The sequence below is a fragment of the Odontesthes bonariensis genome, chromosome 10 (genome assembly GCF_027942865.1).
Source record: "Odontesthes bonariensis isolate fOdoBon6 chromosome 10, fOdoBon6.hap1, whole genome shotgun sequence".
NCBI lineage: Eukaryota > Metazoa > Chordata > Actinopteri > Atheriniformes > Atherinopsidae > Odontesthes > Odontesthes bonariensis.
This window is the reverse complement of record NC_134515.1, coordinates 24,041,589-24,067,561: the sequence shown is the minus strand read 5'-3', so window position 1 is coordinate 24,067,561 and position 25,973 is coordinate 24,041,589. Positions and strand designations below refer to the sequence as shown.

Genomic DNA, 25,973 nt, shown 5'->3' with positions numbered 1-25,973 from the left:
AATTGACCATGTACATCAATAAGGCTTCGGAAATAAGAAGATATATAGATATTTATTCACTTTTTTTATAGTATTGTTATAAATAGGTGCTGCTACAATACCATAGATGGGTATGTCTTACACTGAGGTGTTTGTAATGCGACGGAAACTTTCCAGTGATCCAAACCGGTTGGATCATAAACAAAAAACAAACTGAGCTGTGACTAATCTCATGAAGTTGGATTAGAAAAATATCAACTCGTGTTTGATTTCAAGATGCAGACCACACATGCAGATGTAGGTTTAATTTGACCATAGCAGGGGGAAAAAAAATCCCTAAATTACAGATGTTCTCTGGGAGAATGCCTCACAATTAACACTCTGCAGCTAGTAAGTGAGTAATTACTGTCAACAAAATATTGTTACATCACAAGATGAGCTTGGAAACACAGGAAACATAAAACTTCTATTTTCCCGGTATATTTACATTAAAACTCAGTCAAAACAAGCACAAACAGCATCAAAAGAACTTCAGCCAGTCTCTGGTGTAACTTGATGGGGGAAAAATGCATATGTGTGTCTTGTCTTGCGTCAACGGTAATTGCTTGTTGAGTTGAGCACTAATCCTGTGTGTCTTACTTTTCTCTCTCCCGTGGAAGTTGCAGCTGGCACAGATTAGGTGTTAAATGACACAAACACACACACACACACAGAGGTCTTCCTGGTGAATCCTCACTTGAATCAAATAGGGGCAATGGTCATGTCACATGCTAATGAAATACTTTTCCACTTTCTTGCTGAGGCTTGTATGATTAATAACGTTTTGATAAGAAAAGAAAAGGTAAAAATCTAAAAAAAAAACTTTCAGTGTACGTATAAACAAAAATGTTTATACACTAAAGAGAGGTAGTTTCCCCTGTTCTGAAGGAGACTGGATGTGACATGGAGGAATAGGAACAACTTTGCCAGTTACTGGTTCTGGTTACTTTTTCAACTGAAATACAATCACTGGCAACGTAGCCTATACCACCACCCTGCAAACCAGTCATTGAAAAATGTCTTTTCAAAAGATTTGCTTCAAATTTGAATTTGCTTTGCTGGTGAATGGAAACCCAATTAATGTAAAAAGGCTTCATTTAGCTAGCTTTTAGCAAGGTGTTGATTTGATTACTATTTCGGAGAGCCTGCTTCATTATTCTTATCCCAAAGTATTTTGGGATAACACTAAATACAAAAGAGAATTTCATAAAACATTAAAAAGGTTAAAAGTTGAATGAGTTTTTTTTAGTTTTTTACATCAGGGTCACTATAGTCTCCCGTTTCCAGTTTTCATGCTAACTTACTTGAAGCTGCAGCTTAGTGTTTAAGTGGAGATCTCACAAGCCTGTCTGTTATCACATCTTGATAAAGAGGGCTCCTCTCAGTCTGTATACATCTATCTGTTATGGTGCTGAGGCACAACAGGAGGAGTTGAAACTTAACTAAATTACAGGCCCAAAATTACACACAGATTATATGTTTGGCGATTATACAGCAGTTATACATATATGCATCTTATAAACCTTTAAATTGCTTTCTATGATGGTTCAAAGCCGTCTCAGGCTGATAAGAGCTTAAACTGAAGACAAAGAAATGGAATTTCCTCTGGGGGACAAATAATATTGTATTTCCTTATAGGCTGATTTGAAATAATGGACACAAAGTAGGAACTGGAAATGCGGGTTCTTAAACAGTAAATTCCATTGTTTTAGCAGCTTCCTGTGGGTCTCAGGACATCCCGTCAGTCAACACTTGACTCTCCAGTTACAGAGGAAAACTTTTAACTCTACATTATCCAGTAATATAAGGATGGGCTGTCTCAGAGAGGTGAACATCAGTAGGGATTGAAGAGATGAAGCTAATCAAATGTTCTCAGTGTAATGCTTCACTTGACTCCCTTCTCCATTATTCTGACTGAGAGAGTTTATGGCAACTGACACAGAGGATATGATAATAATATTATTAAAAATGAGTCTAGCTTGTTTTTCTGTCCATCTTAATAAACATACACCCACACACAGATCCACAGATATAAAAGCAGCTTAGTGTCGTAACCACTAGCAGCCGCCATCTTATTGCTACCAACTATGAGCCCTGCAATCAGTGTGTGTGCAGAGGTGGAGAGGAAAAAACAACAATCCCAGATTGGTCTGCCATAAGCTCTGGAGCAGTCCTCTGCTGTCTCCTCCTATAATTACCTCCATAACCAGCCACACCCAGAGCTTCTTTCATGTCATTCCTGCTGTAAGCCCTCTCTCAGTGGGACAGGGGAACAGGGAGGAGCCCGGATGATACCTTCAGTTCAGCAAAAGTTTTCTGTTTCCTGTGTAGTTATCTAAAAACTTTAACTTTTGTACTTCTTTCTAATTTACCCCATATACTTCATGTACCCTGTTTTATTGCTATCCTACACTTTTATGACATCCAACATGTTGACTGACATTGGTTCAGGGTTTCCACTTTCATTTAAAACAATATCTTCTCAATTTCAGTACGATTTGATTGGCTTGGTTCTCCCATTTGAACAAATGTTTGTAAAAGCTGACATGTTTATACCTGCTACAAATCAATCTAAATGATAAACAATACTTTTACATACACACAATACAAATAATATCACTAGAGATTCCTTTTTGTTTTTGTTGATAGCTTTTGTCTTTTTTTTTCTCACATTTGTTACCCAACAATATGTTACAGATTACAGTGGCATATTTATCTATATTTATATGTATATACATATATTGTCTCATTAACATTGGTATCTATGTACTGCAAACTCTATATTCATTACAAAGAGCTAACATCAGCTGACATATCTATGTGCCAATTTTAACAGTCCACCTCTAATGAGAGTAAAAGAAAAACTGAAACTGCTCACAGATTAATTACCAAAGTCCCTATGTTCAGCTAACAACATAATAATAATAATCAATTACATTTGTAAAGCACTTTTCATTTCATACGGAATCTCAAAGTGCTATGCTGATGGTGGCAGACTACTGTGTTGTAGCCACAGCTGCCCTGGGGCACACTGACGGAGGCGAGGCTGCCAAGCACCGGCGCCATCGGCCCCTCCGACCACCACCAGCAGGTGGTCAACCTAACATGCATGATTTTTTGGACAGTGGGAGGAAGCCGGAGTACCCGGAGAGAACCCACGCATACACGGGGAGAACATGCAAACTCCACACAGAAAAGCCCCAGCTGGGTGTTGAACCTGGAACCTTCTTGCTGTGAGGCAACAGTGCTAACCACCACACCACCGTGCAGCCCAACATCATCTGACTACATTAGTTTTGTCTTCAAATATACATTTCAAGCAAATAACAATGGTTACATTAGGCTCTAACACCTCCAGCTCGTTCCAGAGAGGTTATGACAGCTAGATTCCTACATGTACAAACTTTGAACGCGTTGACTGGATTATCAAATGAAGAGGAGAAAGAAGCACCAGGAACACTATTGTCACGCACGGTGGCATTTACGTTGTAGCATGCATCTTCTTGCAGAAGATAAAACAACTTTTAAAGGGTACATCTGTAAGTTAATAAAAAAAATCTGACCCCTAGGTCTTCAATTAAAACTGCAGAGGTATGGAAATTCAAAGTGACAGAAAATGTAACCCCTGATGGGAACCGCTGATCGAAATCAAATTTTGTACACCGACATAAAACTCCATTTTAAGAAAGCGAAATGTATCCACTTGAGTTGCTGCAAAAGATAAAATATATCTTGTCCAATGCCTGTTATGGGCTTTGATATAGTATACACACTGTATCCACTTATCGTATCTGGTTGTACAAGAGTAGGCTATTGGTCTAACTACTGCAGCACTAGTTTGGTGTATTGACTAAAAGCAGACTGAGCTACTATTTGCTGTTACTTACTGCTATCCTAGTATTCAGACTTGTTCCCTCCGTCCCTGCTCGACAAGCTGAAGCGGAGATCGAACAGCGATGGTCAGAAAGTGAAAGAGAGACTGCGGTTAGATGCAGAAAAAAGCAGTGCATCAGAGAAGTAAAACATATTTGGCTGATTGTTTCAGAGTGGTTGAAAAGCACAAAAGAACACCACAACACATCTTCATAGTTAACCCTGCAGCAGGGAGCCCGTTCAGTGAGTTTTATGTAAAAGTCCAGTTTTTCCGACATAGCCTTAATGTGTGTTAGACAGATGTGCAAAGGAGGAAATAAGAGGACAGAGGAGACTTGGCCATATGGATTGAGCAGTGTTTGTACACACAGACGGAACAGAGAGGTTTAAGCTCAAGAACATCCTGAACACAGCTAAGTACAAAGAAGGCAAAGTGACATTCATTTGTACGTGTGTATATATTTATGTGTACATAAAATAATATTTATTGCGTACAATAAATATAAGTTCACTACTTCGCAGATTTTCGCCTATCGCGGGGGGTTCTGGAACTTAACCCCCACGATAGACAAGGGACCACTCTATATAGATGGATGAATAGATGTGTGTAAATATATATTTTTTCCTTTTTCAATGAGAACATTGCACAAAAAAAATCCATCAATGTGTCAAAGACTATTTACTGTTTTGTTTGCTGAAATATTATAAAATAAATAAACTAATTTTAAATTATTCTAATCAGAAAAGTAGCAAATTTTACTCTATTCAGTACTATTTTGACCATGTGATACTATAAAGTTTTAGTTACTGATTTCATTTTTTTTCAAAGAGAACAAGCATTGGGGATACACTTTGTTTCTGGCAAAAAAAATAAAAACATGTGGAAATGTATGGATTGTTTATGTCAGTAGAGCTGTGTAGTCCAATTCTGACCCAGTTCTCCTGTGCTGTGCTGCTGAGTCAGAGTCAGCAATGCATGATGGGAGAACTGGTTTGAAGGAAAAGTAGCAGACGAAGAGACGCATAAACACATAGATGCACACACACCGAGGAGAGCAGAGGCAGTATGTTCCGTTCCAGTGCGCTGCATCTGTTCATTGCTAAATATATCCAGAGAAACCCTGGCCTACCACTCCCTCCTCTCTGTGTTACGCGCTGAGTAGGCCAAAGAATGGAGGAAGAGAAAAGAAGGCAGGAAGGGGAGAAAAAAATGGTTGCTTAAATTGTAAAGGTTAAAAACTGAGAGTAAAAGCTTGAGTGCTAGGAGATGCATCGGTCTTGAATAATTTGGGCATCATCCCAGATAAACAGAGATGTTGTTTATGTATTCTGCCAATATCCGCAAATATTTCAAACTAGACTAAACATGGACACATATTCATGTCAAACACTGGAACACCAAACTCAACATAATCCAGATGGGACGGTTTTTATTCTCATCCACTGGGTTCACTTGGAAAGAGTAGGAAAAACACTTCTTTGTGCCATGTTTCCACAAAAAAATGCATACAACGCACCTATTTTTAACATGTCCATTGTATTATTTTTCCTCCCATGTGTAACACGTGTAGAGACACTGAAGCTTCAAGCAAGCCGAATCCTTCCTGTCGCTGATAGGAAGCATAAAGCTATAGTCGGTGCGTGAGCGGGCCATCAGTTCTATCTGGCTGCCTCTGTTAAATGTCACTGCCTGCCTGGCTGTCACACACAAAGGCCCCCTCTGTCATTAGAGTCCACTTTTTCACAGGAGCCCATGACCACAGGCAATGAGACGAGAAGAGATACACATTTCCCCCTCCTCACTCCCTCCCTCTGGAACATATCACACCACAGGGACGAGTGTGTCGTCACTAGCCAGCAATAATGATAAAACACTATAAATCTCAAGAAAAGAATTCATCACACAGCACTTGACTTATGGTATAAATGTATTTGGATGAAGGAGTGGAAAAGGGGAAGTTTTTCAAAGGGGAGTAATAACCACTAATTTGTACCTTAAGGGTTGTAATTGTAGGGGTTGCTTGTGATGTTGATGCAGCACACAAACAAACCAGTGGAGCAAAGGGAAGATCAGAGTGAATTGTACTGTGTAGCTGAGGTCTCTTCCATGTTAAACCTAATATTAAATGACACCTATGGAACACCAGCTATATAGAGGTAGCTCTTTTAAACAGGGAGCCAATCCATTTGATACACATGGCTGTGTGTAGGTAAAAAAAAACAAACAAAAAAAAAAACTGTCAGACAAGAGGCCCCACAGGGAGATTCGTAAAATGAATCCGTCATGTGAAGTTCCTCAGTTTCTTACTCAATAGAAGCTGCAACTGAATTTTGTGCTGAGAGGAAGCGCTGTTCCAAAAATGCCAACTGGGCATGTTTGTGAGAGGATTTAGCTCATATGCCAAAAGGAATAAAAAAGCCTGAAAGTGAGAAAACATAACAAGGAATTACAGTTTTAAAGTGGAGCCATAAAAAAATGACTGCATACAGATGGAAAATAAAAATGGTGCATTGATTCAGTTACATGGACCACATGTCTCAGTCTTTATCAAGATTGTTGGAGAGCAGAGAGACAACACAACATACTAAGAGCTCGGGATCAACAGAGATAAGAATAAAAGAGGGTCAATGGATCTCTGCAGCCAGCCTGGTTATTGCTGAAAACCTTCAAAGATGCTTTTTAGTCGTGCCTCTTTGAACCTAATCATCCTCTATGAGAATCAAGCTCTATTTTCTTTAGAAAGAAAAAGACAGATAATGAGATTTTTTTACAGGAAGAAAGAAAATTCATAGAAGTGAAATACTGTATAATACAAAGAAACAAACAAAAACAAATTTTTTTTACAAAGACACAGTAAAGAGCACTAAATGAAACTGTGAAAACTGATGCTATGTAGCTGCTTCCTAAACTCACACACTGCTTTTGGTGATGCAACATGATTGAACTGTTCAGTAAATCCAAATATCCCCATGAGTGACAACAAAACAGATGGTCCCAAAACCAGAAGAGTCTGTCCCTTTTTGTAAGCACTGAAAAAAAGCCAATGTACAAACATATACAGATTTTAATCTAAAAAGATTTAAAATGGCATTTTTATCAGAATCAAAATGATAAAGATAAAAATCGGAATTTCTTTAAAAGTAAAAGTAGTGAAGCCATGTCAGCTGTCAAAGATCTTCGCATCGTGGTCAATGAAGAGACTGACCCTACTGTTTATTAACCCACAAACATGAACTATCCCATCCCAGTGCCTGCGTGCTAATAAACCTTCACACAGTGTGACGCCTTCAAAAGCCATTCACCATCTATTCATCGAACATGTGTCCCTCACATTGTATGAAATCACAGATTCTTCTTGCATTGAATACAGAGATAACTGAAATTAAGTTGTGAGGAGATAATGTAAAGATGATGGGAACAGAGAGCATAAAGAGGAAAAATAAGTGTAAGCTCTTTTGAGAGCTGGAGCAGGCAGGGTTAATTTAGTCTCTGAATCAAATAAGCAGAAATATGGAGGTGTTAAGGTGGATATATATATATATATATAGATATATATATATCTATATATATATAGATACATATAAGACTTTGATTTAAAACAGCCCAATTCAACAGCCTCACTAACATGGCCTTCGGAACCAAAATGAGTTGAGCAGTTGAACACTTCTTACTTTATTGAAAGAAGGATTTACAGGGAGCATAGTTTCATGTGACTGAATTCACTTTTGAAAATGATGCCAAATTAGTCCCAGTTTACACATATTAAGATTATATAATAAGTTCACTAATTAGGCATTATGGGTACAGTAGAGTACAGCAACACTAGAACTAGCTAGACAGTTTCAATACGTCTCTTGATATTTTATAGTTAGAGCTTGTAAAACCAAAAGAACCAGGCCTTCAAGCAATTTAAATCTCTAATTGTGATAAATCACATGACTTATTGTGGTTAGTCACTAATTGCAGTTTAATAACATTCTTTGTTTTATAATTTGCAAACCTGCAAATGTACTATATAGAAATTCACCGTTTTTCTATCAACTGAAGCCTCCTTTTTTAAGAAACTGGTATCATAGGGATTGTGATGTAGCTGTTTTGGTATTTTGGACACTACATGAATACAGTGTTGCTTCATAACTATGCAACAGTGACATTGGTAGGATTGGCAGCCTAAATCTGAGGTGATGGATATACACATTTTTGCTGTTATAGATAAGAACACATTGTAATCAACATCTGTCCACAACACTGATGTAAACTTTATGACACAGATCTGTTTGAACCTCTAACTTTTTTTTGATTTTACTGTATTCACATACACAAACATGAATGGCAGCTGTGACTGTATATTAATCTTTAGGATATAAATTACAATTAAATATCAAACATGAAAAGTGAATAAATAAAGCTACAGTAACAAATAAGCTACAGTACAGCGTATAGTTAACAAGTTTACGATTGGAACTAAACAAATAAAATTTCAAATATTACACCAATACAAATTTTATTACTATGACATTAAAATACTGCAACTCAAGGCAGAGGAGGAGACAAGCCAATTTATGGTTGAGACATCTTAAGTATCATCGTGCTCATGCATTTTCAAGGGAAAAGAAAATCACAATAACTGGCTGCTGACATTAGCGTGACTCCAAAGCCTCTGGCAACAGGGCATTTATTTGGTTGATGTAGAGCACATCTTCTGTACATGAGTCTGTTGTGCACTATATAGAAAACGAAAAGTAAAGGTTGACATTTCAAACAACACTATAGAGTGGTTATCTCACTACGAAGTTGACGACCGGACATTTTCAATACAGCCGGTGTAAGGGATTAGCAGCAACGAACTACAGGGAAGACACACTGTGCTTCGGAGCTGTGGTTTCTGGAAACATTAAAAAGGTTAACATGATTAGGCAACGGGAATAATTCCGTTGATTTAAAATTAGAAAATCTGTTGGTTCTGGACATCTGGTCAGAAATAAACAAGATGTTCAATGTATGTTTCAATGTCATTTTATGTGGTATGTGGTAATGTTGCAGAAAGAGAGAAGGGTAAGAACAAAAAATTAAATAGTAACATCTTAGGTGTTTTTTATCAAACCTTCTAAACAACTAAAAACAACTCGTGTTGAGTCTTGCAAGTCAACAATGAATTCAATTAAAGGAATGGCTGGATGGAAAAGAAATTATTACATAATCACAGTAATGATAAAAGTGAGATCATTTCAATGAGATTGTGCAATGATTCCCTCTCAACTACGCCTCTGTAGTGTTGAACTGTGGCCGTGCTTTAATGAAGCACTGATTCATTGTGTTTGATGTGACATAATATGTACTCGTCCCTTTGAGTTTTGTCTTGATGAGCCACACAAAACTGGCAACTACATATGACACAGGAGATGGCCTGAATGATCAGGAATATGTATAAATGGATCTGATAACACAACGTAAACAGTTCCATGGTACTACTTAAGGTTAAATTTGCACAATTTTAAGGTCAACAGACCTACATAGCTAATCACTGGGTGCTCCATCATACACTATAGGGCAGTGGACTCTCAATCCAAAACAAAAAGAGCCGAAACAGGAAGTACAACTGTGACCATTCAAACAGCTCATAGAGTTTACCATCTCTAAAAATTTAGAACAATGTGGACTCTGGACTTATCCCTTCTGTGTGGAGGTGTTTTAGTCGAAAACCAAGAAATTCAATCACTTTAAACTCCATGACAGAAACTCACAATAACTTGCACGCACAGCAGATGATGAGGCACACACAGAAAGACAGAGAGAGACTATGTTCTTTCTCACCACATCCTTAATCACAGTTACAATAAAAAAAAATTCCCTTGAGCTGCTGATGCGATGACAATAGGACTAGATCCTTTCTGGTTCTTGCATATCTAAATCAGTGATGAGCTCAAAGTCTAGCACAAGATAAGTTGTATTTTAATTGTAGCCAACACAGAGATGAGAACCATTTTAAAGCATTCTAAGCTTTAAGCTTTGAAAGCCAGACACTTACACGGTGCAATTTCAACAGAAACATTTCTTAGTTTTGTGCAAACTTTTCTAAAATTCCTTGTCAAATGTGAATATTTGTATGAGTGTTTTCTGATTCCAAATTCATACCAACCATATAGGTTAAGTAAAACTAGTTGAATTAGGCTTAGTAATATTTGTTTGCTTGTTTGTATGTTTCTTACCAGGACTACTCAGAAAATTGTTGACAGATTTGCAGTAAAATGTCAACAGAAGTAGGTTAATGTCTGAATTATCAGTAGTTACTTTTGATGTTGATTTAGTTCAAGCTGGTTGACCAAAAAAGGCAACTTAAAACTTTTAGTTTTAAGCAAGTGCAATGGACATCTTTTCACTCTTGCTAATCTTATGCAAACCGAAGGATAAAAACAATCTTCATAAGAATATGGGACTGTCATGTTATTGCTAACATATACCATATAAATGTAGGTGCATCATTTCTATGAGACCCTGTACCAGGGTCAGCTGGGACTGTTGTATTGTTTAGATGTAAATTATGTCTCTTTATAAAATTCCAAGGATTACCGAATTTCTGTTTCATTATTAGGGACAACTTAATCTCAGTGACATTAGTTTTTTTGTGTTTTTTTTTAGATATAACCCCAAAATGAGAAGCGGCTTTAATCACCAATACTATAATTTTTAAATAATTTAATCTTTATAAAATATTTCATTCTGCCCTGCCAGTCTCCACTAAAACTTCCACATAAAATACAAAAACAAAAGTATTTTTTTAAGAAAAATTGTGAATCTGTCATGTCATGCCATTGCAATGACAACATATACCGTTTGAAAAAGATTGCCATTGTGTGTCCTCAGGGTTAAAGATTAAAAGGGATATGGAGCTTTTTATAATCACACAGTTCAAAACCAAGCATCAGTGGGGGTAGCTTGAACATCTGGGAGGGCATCATTATTGCTAAACCATATATACAGACTTTAGGGTAGCATAAGCTGCCAAACTTTTTTCAAAAGAGGCTTGCTTATTTTATCAAGACATTGCGAAATTAGAAAGAAAAAGGAAAGTAAAACAGTGTGGTTGTTAAATGGCATGCCTTCAACATTTAACTTTGAAAACTTCAGCAATCGGTCACCGTAGTTCCCACACACAGTACTGATAGCAAAGAGGTGACAAAATATAGTGGTAAAAAGGTCCCTTATTGAGTATTTTTCAAATAATTACTGGTGTCAAATGCAAAATGAACATACAAATACATCATTTCAAAATTCGACTTGGTTCTGTTACACAATACATAGAGTTTAAATTCTGTTTTTATTTACACTTTACACAGTGCCCCAACTTTTTTGAAAATGAGCTAGTAGCAAGTGTCATCACTCTGCCGAAAATCAATCTTTCCAAAGTTTTCAGCAGAGGTATGTGCACACTTTGCAAGTAACACTCTCAAAAAAATGGAAAATCCCCAGTATCATAACATTCTCTTTTACTTTTTCCACAATGTTAAATGATCATTTCTGTATCTCAGTAGCTCTTAATCGATGACCCTTTCATTTGAGCAAAAATGACAGTCCTGTCCTCTGTTTAACCTGCTCAAAACAAAGTACTTCTGCTCCATGTGCGCCCGCCATCTCCCCTCAGCTCAACCAGATGCTGCCAGTGTCGGACAAACAGCTGCAGCTCAAGGTCACTTCCTCCCTTGGACAGGCAGAAGCATGCAAACAGTCCCAACCTTACTCCAAATACTGTATATCTGCTGTAACTCTGACAAACTGCAGAAACAGATATGTACTTTTTATAATCTTGTGGCATTGCCTGCAGAGAGTTTTGAATTTATTCCTTTGTGACTGCTACTCCTTTTAAAACCAGTTATGTGAAGACATTTTGGTCAGAAAAGGACATTTGTGGAGACAGTTTACTGATTAAACACCCTCATCTACCATATATAAGCTCAGACTGTATCTCTATACTGTCAACAGAGATAAACATAAAAGAGTAAAATACTGTTTTCCCTCTGGGAGCTTAGTAAGATTGGAGTACTTTTTAGATCAGGTGAAAAAGGCAAAACACAAGATAACAGTGAGAGGGAGTTACTCAAGCTATGTGCTAAAAACCAACAGCTCAAAGAAAAATCTTCCATCATTATCTCCCTTTGACAAAGAGTCTAAATTTACTCCAGTAAAAAAGAGTCCTTCAGATCAGCAACTGGAAGAAAAATAGCACTTGATTTCACATGTTGATGCATGTTTAGCTGACTGAAGGAAACTGTTGGTTTATAGAATGGTTCATATGATCATTTTACCAGCTGGTCATGACCAGACACAAACAGAAAGAGTTTGTAAGTACAGAGCTGAAATGATTAGTTCATTTATTATGAATATATATCATTATTATTATCATTATTTAAGTATAAACTGTAAACTTAAAATGTGTCCTTCACCAGTTTAAAATATATCAAATCACAAAGCATGGGGACGTCTTTGTTAGGCATGATAAGAGCAGAACTTCATCTGGAACAGGGTAAATCTGGACACATCATATCGCATGAGCTTTTCTATTGTGTCCATTCTTTATGTTCAGGGAAACTGAAGCCTTTTTGTTCCTTAAGGCTACAAAACTGTTTACCCCATTACCTTGAGATCTCTTCACACTGTGGATGTGGAAATGCAACTACTTTTCCCTTTAAACACTGCCCTGAGTTCTACTGTAGATTTTTTTCTATTTGATTTCTGTAAATTAAGTGATCTCTGATTACGCTCATCCAAGATTTTCTTTCAACCACCTTTTTTTCCTTGAAGTTGATGATTCACCACTATCCCTCCAGGTTTCAATAATGCATTGGACAGTTCTTAAGCTAATTTTAGCACTTTAGTTCTTTCATTCGCTTGATGCGGATCAATGAAATCCCATTTTTTGAGCAGAGTAAAACCTTCTCCACGACCAACAGACATGTCTTTGATTATCATTGTGAAATGAATGAAAAGCTACTCACTGCATCCGTTAGTGAACTAGTTATGTATTGACATTTAATAAAATCGAATCAAAATCTATTTACTTCGTGTGCAGCTACAACTATCAGAAGTCTCTTTTGCATTACTCATTCAAGGTGTGACAGATGCACCGTCATCAAACATCAGCATCCTGTTTGTATGAAAAATCTTTGAGCCAGCAATGAAGGCAGTCACACAGCAAAACTGGCACGTGTGTGTGAGGGCGAGCCGGCAAGGCTGAACACACCATTCTTACACACAGCATGAAGCTGCCACACAAATGGACTTTGATTTGTTTTAGTTTTTTTTTTTTTCTTTTTTATAAAAAGCTTTATCAACTGTTCAAAAATATTTGCAAAATGTATTTCTTTCCTTTTGTTTCATTTGTTGTTTCATTTTGTCAATTATTTGTTAGTGTTTTTTCATTTATACACCACTAAGTAGCTGCAGGGCTGTAAGTCCTATACAGCACAGCTGTAAACTTTGTCCCTTTCATACTGCGGTTATCTTCAAATATCTTAACAGTGATGAGAATATCAGACAGAGGAGGTCAGTTCCTCCAAGTCTGCTTTGATTTAGATAAGGCCTCATTCCAACAGACAAGAGTTGCAGATATATGACCAGTAATGGAGGAGATAATGTGGTCACTGGGACACAGATCCACACACACAATTAGACGGGGCTCAAGAGAGTGTTTGACCCTTCCTCTCCACCTGTTCAAAGAGTCAATCTCGTCGGTGGGATTTGACTGTTTAACCTGTTTCAGGGTGAAAACTCAGAGCAGGATCATGGGAAATATAGGCTGCCTCCTCAAAAACCTCAAAGATCAAAGCCAGGTCTGCTTACTGACTCTGGTCCCCTGTGTATTGTTGAGCTTAGGTGTAACGTCGATAAGAACTATCCCATTTCTGTCCACTGCACCAAGACAGGCTGATGGAACACTGTGACTAAAACTAATATTAAACATATTTTCCAAATTCCATTTAGTTCAGGCTTAACATAATCAACAGAAGTTTTGTTCACTCAACTGTTATTCACCATAACACTTAAAGATGTTAAAAATTAAAAATAAATTAAATATATTTGGCAGTTACCAGCTCATATCATCAATAAACCTAACAGCACCGAGCTGCAGTTGCAAAATAAACTCATTAAACAATTCTACACTATAGCATAACCAACACTACATTATACTATGTCCATACAATACTTTACAGGATTAATTGCATAATTTCATTCAGTTTAACTAGAGTAACTTGGTGCTCTGCATTTTGGTTCCATTAACCTCTACTTTAAAATTTCTGCAAAACACCAAAATATTTGTTTAGACACTCTAATGTCAGCCAGTGAAAAATAACTGTGACTTAAGTCCACTAAAGTGTGTCGCTACTCCACGTCAGTCCTCACAAAAATGTCAGAGCTGCTCCGCTGGTCACTAAGTATACAGCCTACAATGCAGTCAAACCAGGAAGCGCACTTTGGATGTACAAAATCTTGAGATGTTACACATTTCTATGGGTGGTGGGTTGTTATTTTGGCGCCTTTTCCCTTAGAGTCACTTCTTTTGTGTTTTGATGAGAGCTATCTCTCATCTCTCATTGTGAAGCTTCCTCAACCACATCAGCTTTCAGTGTGCCTGTCTCCTCAGCTGACTGAAGAAGGCACAAATTGTTTCAATTTAAATGTTGTGTTCAAAAATAGTAATAGCTATTCCTCTGGCACAACAAAGCAGATGTTAGGAGTTTTCTGAATATCAAATACAAGATGGTAGAGACAGAAATGCAGAGACAAAAAGCCCCTACTGGGGTCATTTTCTGGGGTGCAGTTTATCTCCCAGAGCTCTGTTTAGTCCCCAGTTCCTATTTTGGATATGGAGGGAGCTGAGGAAATGGCCCCATAAAAGACCTAAGTTCCTGAAAAAGGTTTCTGAAATCCATCTAAAATTGTTTCTTTGTGCTTGGTAACAGATCAAAATAAAAGATGGAAGAAAATGATTATGGTTATTACTTCGTCAATATTTTACATGTATCTTTGATCAACAAATCTATTGGTTGACTTACCATCTTATGCCAACTGTAAGCTAAGAATATATGTATTGTGCATGAGGCTCTTTTTTTTTTTTTTTTTTTTTTTTTTAAAGGCATACTTTCGGCATCTGAGTTACAGACTGTTTTCTGAATTAAAGCGTACTGGGACAGATATGACTAACTAGGATCCTTGACGATGTTCCAGAAAGAGTAGTTCATGTCAAAACAGCTCACATCATACCCAGCACTCAATATCTAGGGATCAGTGCCGTAACCAGCATTGAGGACACACAGGTCATGACCTCGGTATTTTTCCCGGTGTTTTTTTTATTCAGAGAAATGTCAAATTAATATAAGATGAAAATCGTTCTGACTTTGATTGGTGGAAAGATCAGCATGCATTCTCATTTGTTTTTCTGAAAATAAAGTCCACATAATCCCTTTATCATCACGTTATATTTTAAAACTGAGCGGAAAAACGCCACCCGACTTTTTTTTCTTTTTACGCCACCCGCCATTGGAAACATGTTTATCATATTACACAGCTTCGACGCGAAAGTCAGCTAGGAAATGGAAGCAAGATGAAGAAATCTACTAAACAAACTAAACTCAGCTTTGGAAAGCCAACTGGCCAGGGGAAAAGAAAGAGAGAAGGAGGTGAGTTCATTTCGCCAATCGCCGGTGAGAATGAGTGACAGATAATGTTCATATGCGTTCAAAGCGCGGCTAGGAATAGGAGGATGCTAGATCATTGTCCTCAGTATTTCAAGCAACAGTCACAAAGCCCCTTGGTTAGGATTTCGTTTTCCAGTCGGCACAAACACACTGCACACAAATCTCTCTCTCAATTCGATTTTCCAAAAAAAAAAGTAGCGACCTGTAATGGAATTGTTGGGAATCGTGACACGGCTTGGGCTGTTAAGCTAACTTTTTTTTTTTTTTTTTAATCAGGGCTTGACAGTTTTATGCCAACTGTGGCTAGTGGTCATTCAGCCTCACTAGCTACAGTTTTGTTCAGTGCTATATGGCTTCCTACATGTAAATAAAGCAGACTAATAGAAACTGGGTCAGAAACTTATATTTTTCATTTTACTTAAAACAATTGATGATGCACACGGGGCAAAATAACAGAATGAAATACCCCGTGTACTCTCATATGACACAATCTTGAGGTTAGTTGTGCTGCTCATGGTGCATTATGAAGCCAAGTTTTACCAGCATTTAGCTAGTTGTCAGGCCCAGCATGATACCTCTGTCTTCTCTGTGTTGAGTGAATGGATTGAATTGAGACTATACATCTAAAATACAGCCAACATCTTGTGGTCTGTTTGGCACATTCTACGATGTTAATTTAGTGGGTGGATTCAACCAGTTACTTAGGTAAAATGATTGCATTTTTCCTAATGAACCATTTGGATTTTATTGCAAATGGTGTCTAAAATTTTGCACATCGGTTAGATCAATAACCCAACTCATTCATTTGACCTTTTAGTGGGTCATGCACATGCATGGTGATGATGGTGATAATAGTAATAATAATAATAATGTAATATTAATAATAACAATAATATTAATGGTGATGCTGATGATGATATTTTAAAACAGATGACACAGGAGAGGATGAGAATGAGGGAGTTGAAGAGAGAGAGTCAGTAGAGGAAGAAAGTCACTCACTCAAATACTCTACTTTTGTGATCACATTGTTATAATAAACTTGTTCACCTACATATTCACCTCCTTGATGGGCTTGTGATTTACCTCTGTTTATTCACATTTCCAAACTGTATTTTAAAAAGTCAACATATTAGGATGTTTTTTTTGTCAAATAAGATTTATCGTAATATTTGACCTCGGTATTTGAAAAATCCTGGTTACGGCCCTGCTAGGGATATTTCTATTTTGTTGTAACTGTCCTTCTCAACCTAAGCTTTCTCATCATCAGTCAGTTCAGTTGTTTCAATAAAGCAAGTAATAAAACATGAAAAATGTAGAATTTAGAGGCTTTAATTTAACCACTTACAGCATTGTAGCACCAAACCTCATTAAATATTAACGTGCTGTGCCAGTAGAAATCCTTCACAGCCTCATTTACTTTTAACAGTACTGGTGCAGTCTTTGCTGCAGTGTAAGAACAAAAAGGGTAAAGATCATTTAAATTAGATTTTTGTACTTACTGGGCCATTGTATGGTATTAACAGTTGTCACAGGATGGCTGAAACTGAGTTGTAAGATAACACATTAATACTGCACATACAGTAAGAAGCATGCTTTCAGATTAATACAGCAGTGTGAACTTTAATACCAGGATATCAGATTATGCACACTGGTGCAGTAACCCTGAAGGGTCAGGTCAGCTGCCCACAAGCTTATGAGCAACCTGGATATTTTGGAGATTGACAGGCTAGTATAGGAGGGGATAGAGAGATGGGAAATCCTCTAAGGACCACTCTGCTAACCTTTCCCCTCAGATACACGTGTAGTAGGATGTTATATTAAAAACAATTACATGAGCACAGAAAATTCCCTTTTAAGGAAATTATTTTAACTCTGGTGTTCCACTACAGCCTCCAAGGTTGATGATGGAGGGGTGTTTGGCTAAATTAAAATGTTTCACACACTATATGCAATTAGCATCTAAAGAAAGGTGCAATTAGGGTGCCTAAAAACCACCACACAGCCATAAAAGAACAGACTAAAAATAGAACTGTGATTCATGTGTGTAAAAGAAGGCCTGTAATGTTCTATAATCGCCTCCAAATGCATGACATGGAGCAAAGCTTGACTGCCATTTAATGTCTACAATATTAAATTCCTGCAGTTTGCATGCACATGCGTGATCACCGCAACTCCAGAATCATTACTGAGAGAGAGACAAATAGGTCATTCTCAAATCTCCACAAAGGGATATTTTTCTCCTGTATCATTTATTTCAAACAAACATGCAGAAAGCAGGCAGTGTAACAATCAATAGCACAGAGAGGAGGAGAGACGTGGCAGATGAGATGGTTTTTGTGATGGACTGTCAATTATACAGCAAACCTCCCTTAATTATCCCACTTAGCCCAAATCCATACTGACATCTTTGAAAATGTTAATATTTCACATAAAATAGAGCATTTTCGATTACATTCAGATAATTATGTCTTAAGTCCCATTTCCCTTGCTCACAAGTTTGTATACTCTGCATTTCTGCATTCAGTAGACAAGTCACTTCATATCACACTTGTACTTAGAAAGAACACAAGAGGAATAAGTTAAAGTGCAATCCTCACAACGCTCACGTTTATTATCAATGACTTAAACATTCAGTATGCAAAGCACAGAATCAGTTCCAGCTGACCAAGATGAGCTGTCTTATCATTTGCCTGTTTTTAACAGCGATACATGGTCATAGAGTAGATATTTCTTCCATAACATCTGCTTTTGTTGCACAGTTGTAATTCAGATTGTAATTGGTTAGTTTGCACTCTGAACTCCTAGTTAACATTCACTTACACAGGCCCATTTATCAAGTTCAACTCCACTCAGTCTCATGTAAGGGTGTTGTATTCTAAAAATACTGGTAAAAAACATAATAAAAATATCAAATATTGATGTACTGTGAATGATAGGCATGTCATAAATGTAATGAATAATTAGTTGCTTCAAGCCTTGTTTTTAGGGGGTTATTTTTTAGCCTTATTTAAACAAGAGTGTGGAGCTGGAAGGTAATACAAGAAACATTATTGGACAAAATAAGGTTGCACCAAAAGGGCAATATCTAGATTTTAATTGCAGGACTTGCTGGAGTGGAACCTACTGTATTAACTCACAAACAATGAAATAGTTCATTTTATAATGCAATCGCCTATCCCACCTTCTCTTGAAGACATAAGAAACCTATATACGTTTTCGAAAAAACAATTAACTTCGTAAGAAAATTCATATTTCAATATCAATCAAGATATTTGTCATCAGGATTTTTGGCCATACTCGTGCTGGCCTATTTAATTGATATTTCATTTAAAGTCAGACTCTCAAAGCTGACAACAAATCTACAGAACTGATGCTTGCTTCTTGTTGCCCCTCTGGCTTGCAGTCTATCTTAACCTCATTGTTACAAAACCTGAGGCAAAGTCTATGAATTAGACTGCCAATTGTTCAAGCTTAAATGACACAAGCTGCTTGTGTTTGGTTTACAGTCCTTTTGCTGGTGTGCTCACATTGTTATCAATTTACACGAGCCATTTTGGAACACAGTAAAATTCCAGTAGGTGAACCTTAAAAAAAGTATATACACATACAGAAGAAAAGACCTCCACAATAAACGCTTATCAAATTCTTATTCTGTGCAGAGAATAGTGTGAGCATTTGAAAACACAAGAACATACAAAACATCTTAGAAGCTTCAATGATGTCTAAAACAAGTAACTTATAAAAGGATAGTGGCTGAGCGAGGAAAACATTGTAGGGCTCTTTGAAGAGAATTTCAGGGGCCTAATGACATGAAACCAATTGTATTCAATCAAGACCTACATTCTCTGAATATTTGAGAAAATGCAAAGAACTCACGCTCTGGGACAAGTTGTTCACAGAGGAAATCTCTGTCTGCAAAGCCCTCTGGTCATCTAGATATGTGTGTTTCTTAAACTCGCACCAGTGCAGCCTTTATAAAAATCAGTCAGTCAGTCTTAAGAGATACATGAAAAACAAAGAAAATTGAAGTTAAAGATAAATCAAAATTGAATTTCAAAGACCCTTTTCTTTAAAAACAACCTTGAATGTAAAATGTTGGAAAGTCTATAACTAAGAATGTCAAATTATAAATGTGAGATTCAAATGCATCTTTTAGTATCTGGTTGAGTGGTTTAAGTGGTACCCCATAGGCACAAACACTCCACACCCCGACACGACAGGTGCGCCGCACCCATCAGACTGTAATGCATACATACCACGCCGTGTGTAGCACCTGTTGCACCTTAGAAGCATCACCGCGAGGATCCAAAAGGACCAATCGGGAGGATGGTTTGTAATCCGAATGTGCCGGCATAAGACCCGCGCCACACAGCTACAGTCACGCAAAATCATGTGAAATCGGTGTAAGATAGCTGCGTGTCTTACCGCGGCTGCCCTGCCACGTACAGGAGCCCGCCGCGGCCTACCTTGACTCTGACCGCGGCGCGCTGTGACAGCTCGCCCGGTGTCGCGTCTTGGCTCGGCTGGATGTCCTCCACGCGTCAATCTCAGCCGAATCTCCGACTCCGCCGGCAGCGGGGATCCATGCCGGACGACAGGGTAAGCAGCACAATAATAATACTAGCATCGGCGCGTATGCTAATCGGAGCTACGTCTTGTAAGCACAAGCAAAACTTTTTGCCCCTACGCGGGGAGCTGCTGTGGAAGGCTGCAAGCAGAGAGCAAAAAAAGCAGTGACAGCAAACCAAGTTTAAATGAAGTGCCCCAAATGCCAGCATCCAATTGCAAGCAGCAGCTGATTACCCATTGAGCGCAGCTGGCCATAAGGGTTGGGTCGGCGTCAGCCAATAGGCAAAGGGCGCGTTGACTACGTGGTCTGCCAGAACTAACGCGATGCTCCATTTAGCAAAAACAGACAGACTGAGCAAAGAGAAATAAGAGAAATATTCTCACTGGTTTGTCAACTGACATGGCTTCAGTTTTGTTTGAATGACATAACAACATATCATTAATGAAGACAAACCACAGATGAAATGACCAGCGCATCATTGATTGCCTGACGGCAGAATGACTAATCATAGTAGAGGTGTTCAACGCTGTATCACAACAGAGTGGGTCACCTGACCAATTAGTGCACACAGGACTTTTCACACACAGGATGTTTCAGAAAGACATGAATAGGAGGGTTACAGCAAAAACAGTTAAATAGTCCCAAAATACATGATAGCTAATAGCTTTTCATATTTCCAGGATATAATGTGAATATGAAAGCAGTAGCCTTAATCACAGAGACCCCCTCATTGTACTGTCATTGCTCACCATCACTTGTTCACAAATAGAGACATCTTAATGCCCTCCCAGTGATTGTTTTCAAATAGTACACAGGACTCTGAATTCTGCTTAAGTTGTGGCAACAGGAGCACTGCCTGAACCACTGAATCCAGCTCATACCATGACTGTGTTGAGAAAGAGGCGGCAGGGAAAGAAATAGCAGCGAAATTCATTTTGTAAGTAAGTAGTAAAAGACCAAAAACTTTAATATTCACTATAGAGAACAGTGCTGTCAACTTTCAGTTCTTAAAACCTACTTTATGTTAAAGTTATACTAAAATTCATGTTGCTCCTCACAGTCATAGCCTGTTGCAATTCAGCAGGTATCATTACTGTCTCCTTACATAAAACACAACGTTGCAGCCAAGCTGATCAGAAGCCAATCACGCCGTGTGGTTTACAGTGAACGGCTAAGCTGTCTTTACGCCCAGTGCAGTGAGGTGAAACAGATTGTGTGAAAGTGACTTATCAGTGTCCAGCACATGGACACATCTGCAGTCACACACATACATACAAGTTTCCTTCAGTGGAATGCAGGTCATTCTTGCTGTCTTGATTCTTGCTTTGCCTACACTTACAATAAAGTGTAGGGTCAACTATTAGTGACCCAGAGCTAGTGTTGCTACTCACTGGACATCCCTATCTTTAAGGAGTGATGATGAAAGTCAGAATGAAATGGGCAAAGTTGAAAAAAAAATGTAAAAAAAACAACAAAGAAAAAGGGCGGAAAAAAAAGCCTAGTTTGTTTCATCAGGGTGGTCCAGAGAACGCCCCACCTCTCTGGAATGCCTGGCATGCAGAAGGCTGGCCTGGTTCCCTCTCTGGGTTCAGCTGAAGGCAAGATCTAAAAAGACCAAGGGTCAATTGTCCCCAAGATCAGACAGACACCTGGCTAAAACCCACTCATGATCAGACGGCCATAAACCCCCTGACCATTTAGGTGCTGACGGGTTTTAAGGTTTACTTAAAGGGTAAACAACTCAACTCTTACGTCATTAAGGTGCTGCTCTCACCCATTTCATTTCTGTATTTCAGTCTGAAAGGCATATACTGTTCACGAGCATTAGTGCAGATCCAGGCATGTTACCTGATGTAAAACCTTTGCACTTCAATAAAATCCAGTCACTAAGTAAGACCATGATGACAAACCTTTCACCTGTAAGCTGGGTTTGACTGATAACAGAGAAGAGACACCCTGAGGGGTCACGGTCTTAACATGTTTGACAGTACTCCCTCTTTGGACTTTAACCGGACAGCTACACAGTATCATGAAACTGTTTGCTGCTCAGCTGGCCAGAGGAAGAACAGCTAAAATCTCTTTATCAGAACTGACAACAGCCCACAGGGAAAAAAAAATAAGAATATGTTTCCCATCAGTTGGGTGAATTTATATTTAATGTTTACCGTAAAAGTTTTTCTAGCTGATTGAGCCAGTGTAATAAGGCCAAAATCTTGCATGAGCTGAAAGGTACACATGCATTCTCTTGTCCACGCGACAAGGGGATGTTATGTTTTGCAATCTGGCAAATGAGTTGGCCTTTTATTCAACACTGTCAGCGCTGGATATTAATATGGTAATAATTACTTAAATGTACTGAATATACGGTTCTGCTTGTTTAATTTTCAGTGTCATAAGGAAATTTTCAACATATTGACAGGATGCACATAGTTTTTTAAATTACTGTGGCTTTAAAGAGATCCTATCATCTCCTAAATCGATCCTGAGTAAAAATCCATAAATCCACTTAGAAACGATAGAAAATTAGAAGAGCGCTCAAAGAACGCAAACCACTGCCAAGACAAATACCCTTCCTCAAATTATGTTAATCATTATTAAGAAACTGATCTGGAATAGTTTTGGTCATTTTTGCATATTCTTTATGACCAGCAAACAAGCGCAGCAGCAAGCAGCACTGCAAACATATATACTACAGAGGATAGTCAAGCCAGATGTTGATGTTTATGGTTGTTGATCTTGCTCATGTTGGTAAGTGTGCAGTATGGTTGTCAGTGTGATGTTGTGTGTAAGTTTATGTATGTATTGATTTTACAATTGATTTTATTATGTAAAACACTTTGTGCTGCTTTTTGTATAAAAAGTGCTGTATAAATAAAGTTTGATTTGATAGTCTATACAAGCTCAGAATTTACCTTTGCTTCATCACTTTTTAAGTCAAAGTTAAGTGCATTGTTTATAGCTAATTTGGCATAAATTTGCAATCAAGCTGGGAATGCTATTGAGAAGTGTGACCATGTGATTGACAACCCAGTGGGCGTGCACCTTTTATGTACAAGCTACATTTGTAAGCAGCAATGTGCATAACTTAAGCCATAATAGCATAACATTTTCTCTTATATCCTACAAAGATTCCGTAAGGGCAGGTGAGGGCCTCACTTTACTCAATAAAATGAAATGACAGACTTTCAAAGACCACAAGAGTGTGGCATTGTAACGTACTCCACAAGAATATAAAAACTTCATTCAGGTGGTTTTCTTTGTGCATCCCTCTATGGAAGCAACACACCTGTGAGCAGTGCAGAGCACAACTTGTCTACATGCACAAGCTGATACTGTTTCCACCTACGATACTGAGGTGATGTGGCCTCTCGTAATATGACCCACAGCATTTTCGGGAGAAAGGGAGAGAGAGCTGATCTGTCCCAACAGCCCGTTACCTGGTCTGGGACAGCGTGGATGGCTAAGCCCTACCGGTTGTGCACGGGAGCCCCACAGAGCGCCAGACACAATAGAAGTCTTGTGAGCCACTCACATCATCGAAGAATATCCCCCCTCCTTTAATTACACTGAGAATCTGCTGACTTATACAAGAAAGTAATGACAGATGGACCAGGATATCTTTTATGACAATGCTTAGAGCATTGCAGCTTTCTTTAGAAACCAAGTGTCTCAATAGAATTAAAGAATAATTAGAAAAATATTTGTGGATATTAAAAATTTCAGATGGTACTAGCTTGGCCTGAATAAATGTCAAACAAATGACTGTCCTGCAAACAAACAACAGCAGTAGGGCTGAGCTCTTGTCCTAGGGGGTGAGACTTAATTTACAAAGGTCAAATATTCACTGCAGAGCCACTTATGGACCAACAGTACGAACAAAAAGATCCTTCTCTGACACTAAACAACAGTTATATAACACAGTTAATGATTTCCCCAGAGAGGAGGCACTGCCAGCTTTATCAAACATTGTGTAATACCTGTAAGCGAGAAACTGGATTTGAGTGTGTGCAGACTGACTTGAAATTTTGACTTATTTCACTGTTCACCTTGGCACGCAGATTCGGGCTCATTGGGCAATACGCAGTTGGAAGAGTTTGAAACTCAGACAGATGCAGCAGGACGTGGGCAATGGTTCGCGCTCACCTAATACCCAGGCAGCATTTACACAAATAAATAACCCTAACCCTAACCCCTGTCCATAAGAGGTGTCACATTGTCAGTTCTCAGTTTGCATGAACACAATATTCGTATCCAGGGAGAGGTGCAGCTTGAAGGATTTGATGTGTAATTAGACCAAAATTAAGAAACTTAGAGTGGTGATAATGGAGTGTTTTACACATTAAACTTAAGATTAGTTGTGCACAGGCTGTCAGGAAAAAAATACATTTGTAGATGAGTCCTTGCACTGTAAAAACTGATTGTCATTTTTTTTTCCATTTGCAGAGGGAATCTGAAAATCAGCAATCGGAAGAATATACAGTCCAAGTCTAAGAAAGGGCACGTGTGAGCAAAAAGAGAAAATAGCCTGCATCATAATGTAACAGTATGGCAGAAAAGTGCTCCAGATTTTATGGGACATGGTCAATTATCAGAATACATTGTTTGCTCTAATATTTAGTGTAGGTGGCTTAATCCGTGACCCTTTAAGTCTTGACCCAGAATGGCTTTACCAATGTTGGACAAATGAGGGCAGGATGACTGTCAGGGCAGCTTCATGTCAAAGCCTGAAGACTCCAGGCTGCTATGGAGGAAGGATGAGCAGCAGCACTTCTCTGCCCTACTTCATTCTTTGTGTGTACCGCTTGTAATGTGCCACATGACAATAAGAAGACCATTTTCACAGTGATTTCTTATGTACGTGAGTGCTCAAGACACACAACACTTTAGTTCTCAATTACTTACCTTGACGAACAGTTTTTAACCTCACGGGACCTTTGCAGTAGTTGATCACATTATAAATGTCATATAGGGGTAATCCTGACACAGAAAGCCCCCCGACTTCCAGCAGGATTTCTCCCTCACACAGTTTGCCGGACTGATAAACCACAGCATCCTCCCTTATTTGCCCAATGTATGGAAACTCTCCTTTCTCCGCTCCGCCGCGCAGATCCACGTTCAGCTCCCCATACGCGTCTCGGATAATCGCGCTCTCGTTCAATTTGGTGATCCAATGGTTCTTCTTTTGGATGACTTTTGACATGATTGTTAAGGTCCAAACAAAACTCGCTAGTTCCGAAAAGTGGTGTTAGAATCAGCAGATTCATAGCACTGACGCTGCCCCAAGAAGAAAACTTCAGGATGTCTGGGTCCAAGTCGGAGCATTATTGCCCTATTCTCGCTTGTGCCAAGGCATGTCCCTCACAGTGCATTTGTATATCCTATTGCATCACAATTCTGTTGTTGTTTCCGCATGTTTAACAACTGCACACGCGCTGATTCCTCGTAATGGGATCTAATCCACTCCTTTCTGGATTAATCTTAGAGTTCTACCTCTTCCCTTGGAGTAGCCTATCTCTCTTTTTAAACTTGAGCTCCACACATAACCTGCGGCGCCTTTAAGCAGGTAACACGACAAGTTCACTCAGTTTGCCCCTGGACTGGGGATGGAGAAACAGTAGAAGGGGGGCGCATGCGTCCCGCTAAAACTCCAAGGGAAAAAATCCAACCCGACCCCACACCTACCGGGTCCTAAAGCTCCTCCCCGCTCGACGTCCAGCGCCAGTTTCCAAACGGATTACAGCGATCTGTGCGTCTAATCCCGCGGGACCTCCAGCAGCTTGTTGTCCTTATTCACAAATAATGGAAACACGCACCTATC

At 38.6% G+C, this 25,973-nt stretch overlaps 1 protein-coding gene across 10 annotated transcripts in view; it reads right to left on the bottom strand.

Moving 5' to 3' along the window:
• The window catches only part of LOC142389739 (membrane-associated guanylate kinase, WW and PDZ domain-containing protein 1-like), a 108,589-nt gene extending 82,876 nt beyond the window's left edge, over positions 1-25,713 (bottom strand). For 5 of the 10 annotated variants that reach the window (XM_075474751.1, XM_075474753.1, XM_075474755.1 and 2 more), the window contains exon 1: positions 25,058-25,707. In XM_075474751.1, coding sequence (XP_075330866.1) covers positions 25,058-25,355 — 298 coding nt within the window. In that variant the 5' untranslated portion in view covers positions 25,356-25,707. Of the gene's footprint in view, positions 1-25,057 lie in introns of all 10 variants that reach the window. The other 5 variants (XM_075474757.1, XM_075474758.1, XM_075474760.1 and 2 more) reach the window with 4 other exon arrangements.
• Between the last annotated feature and the right edge of the window lie 260 nt (positions 25,714-25,973).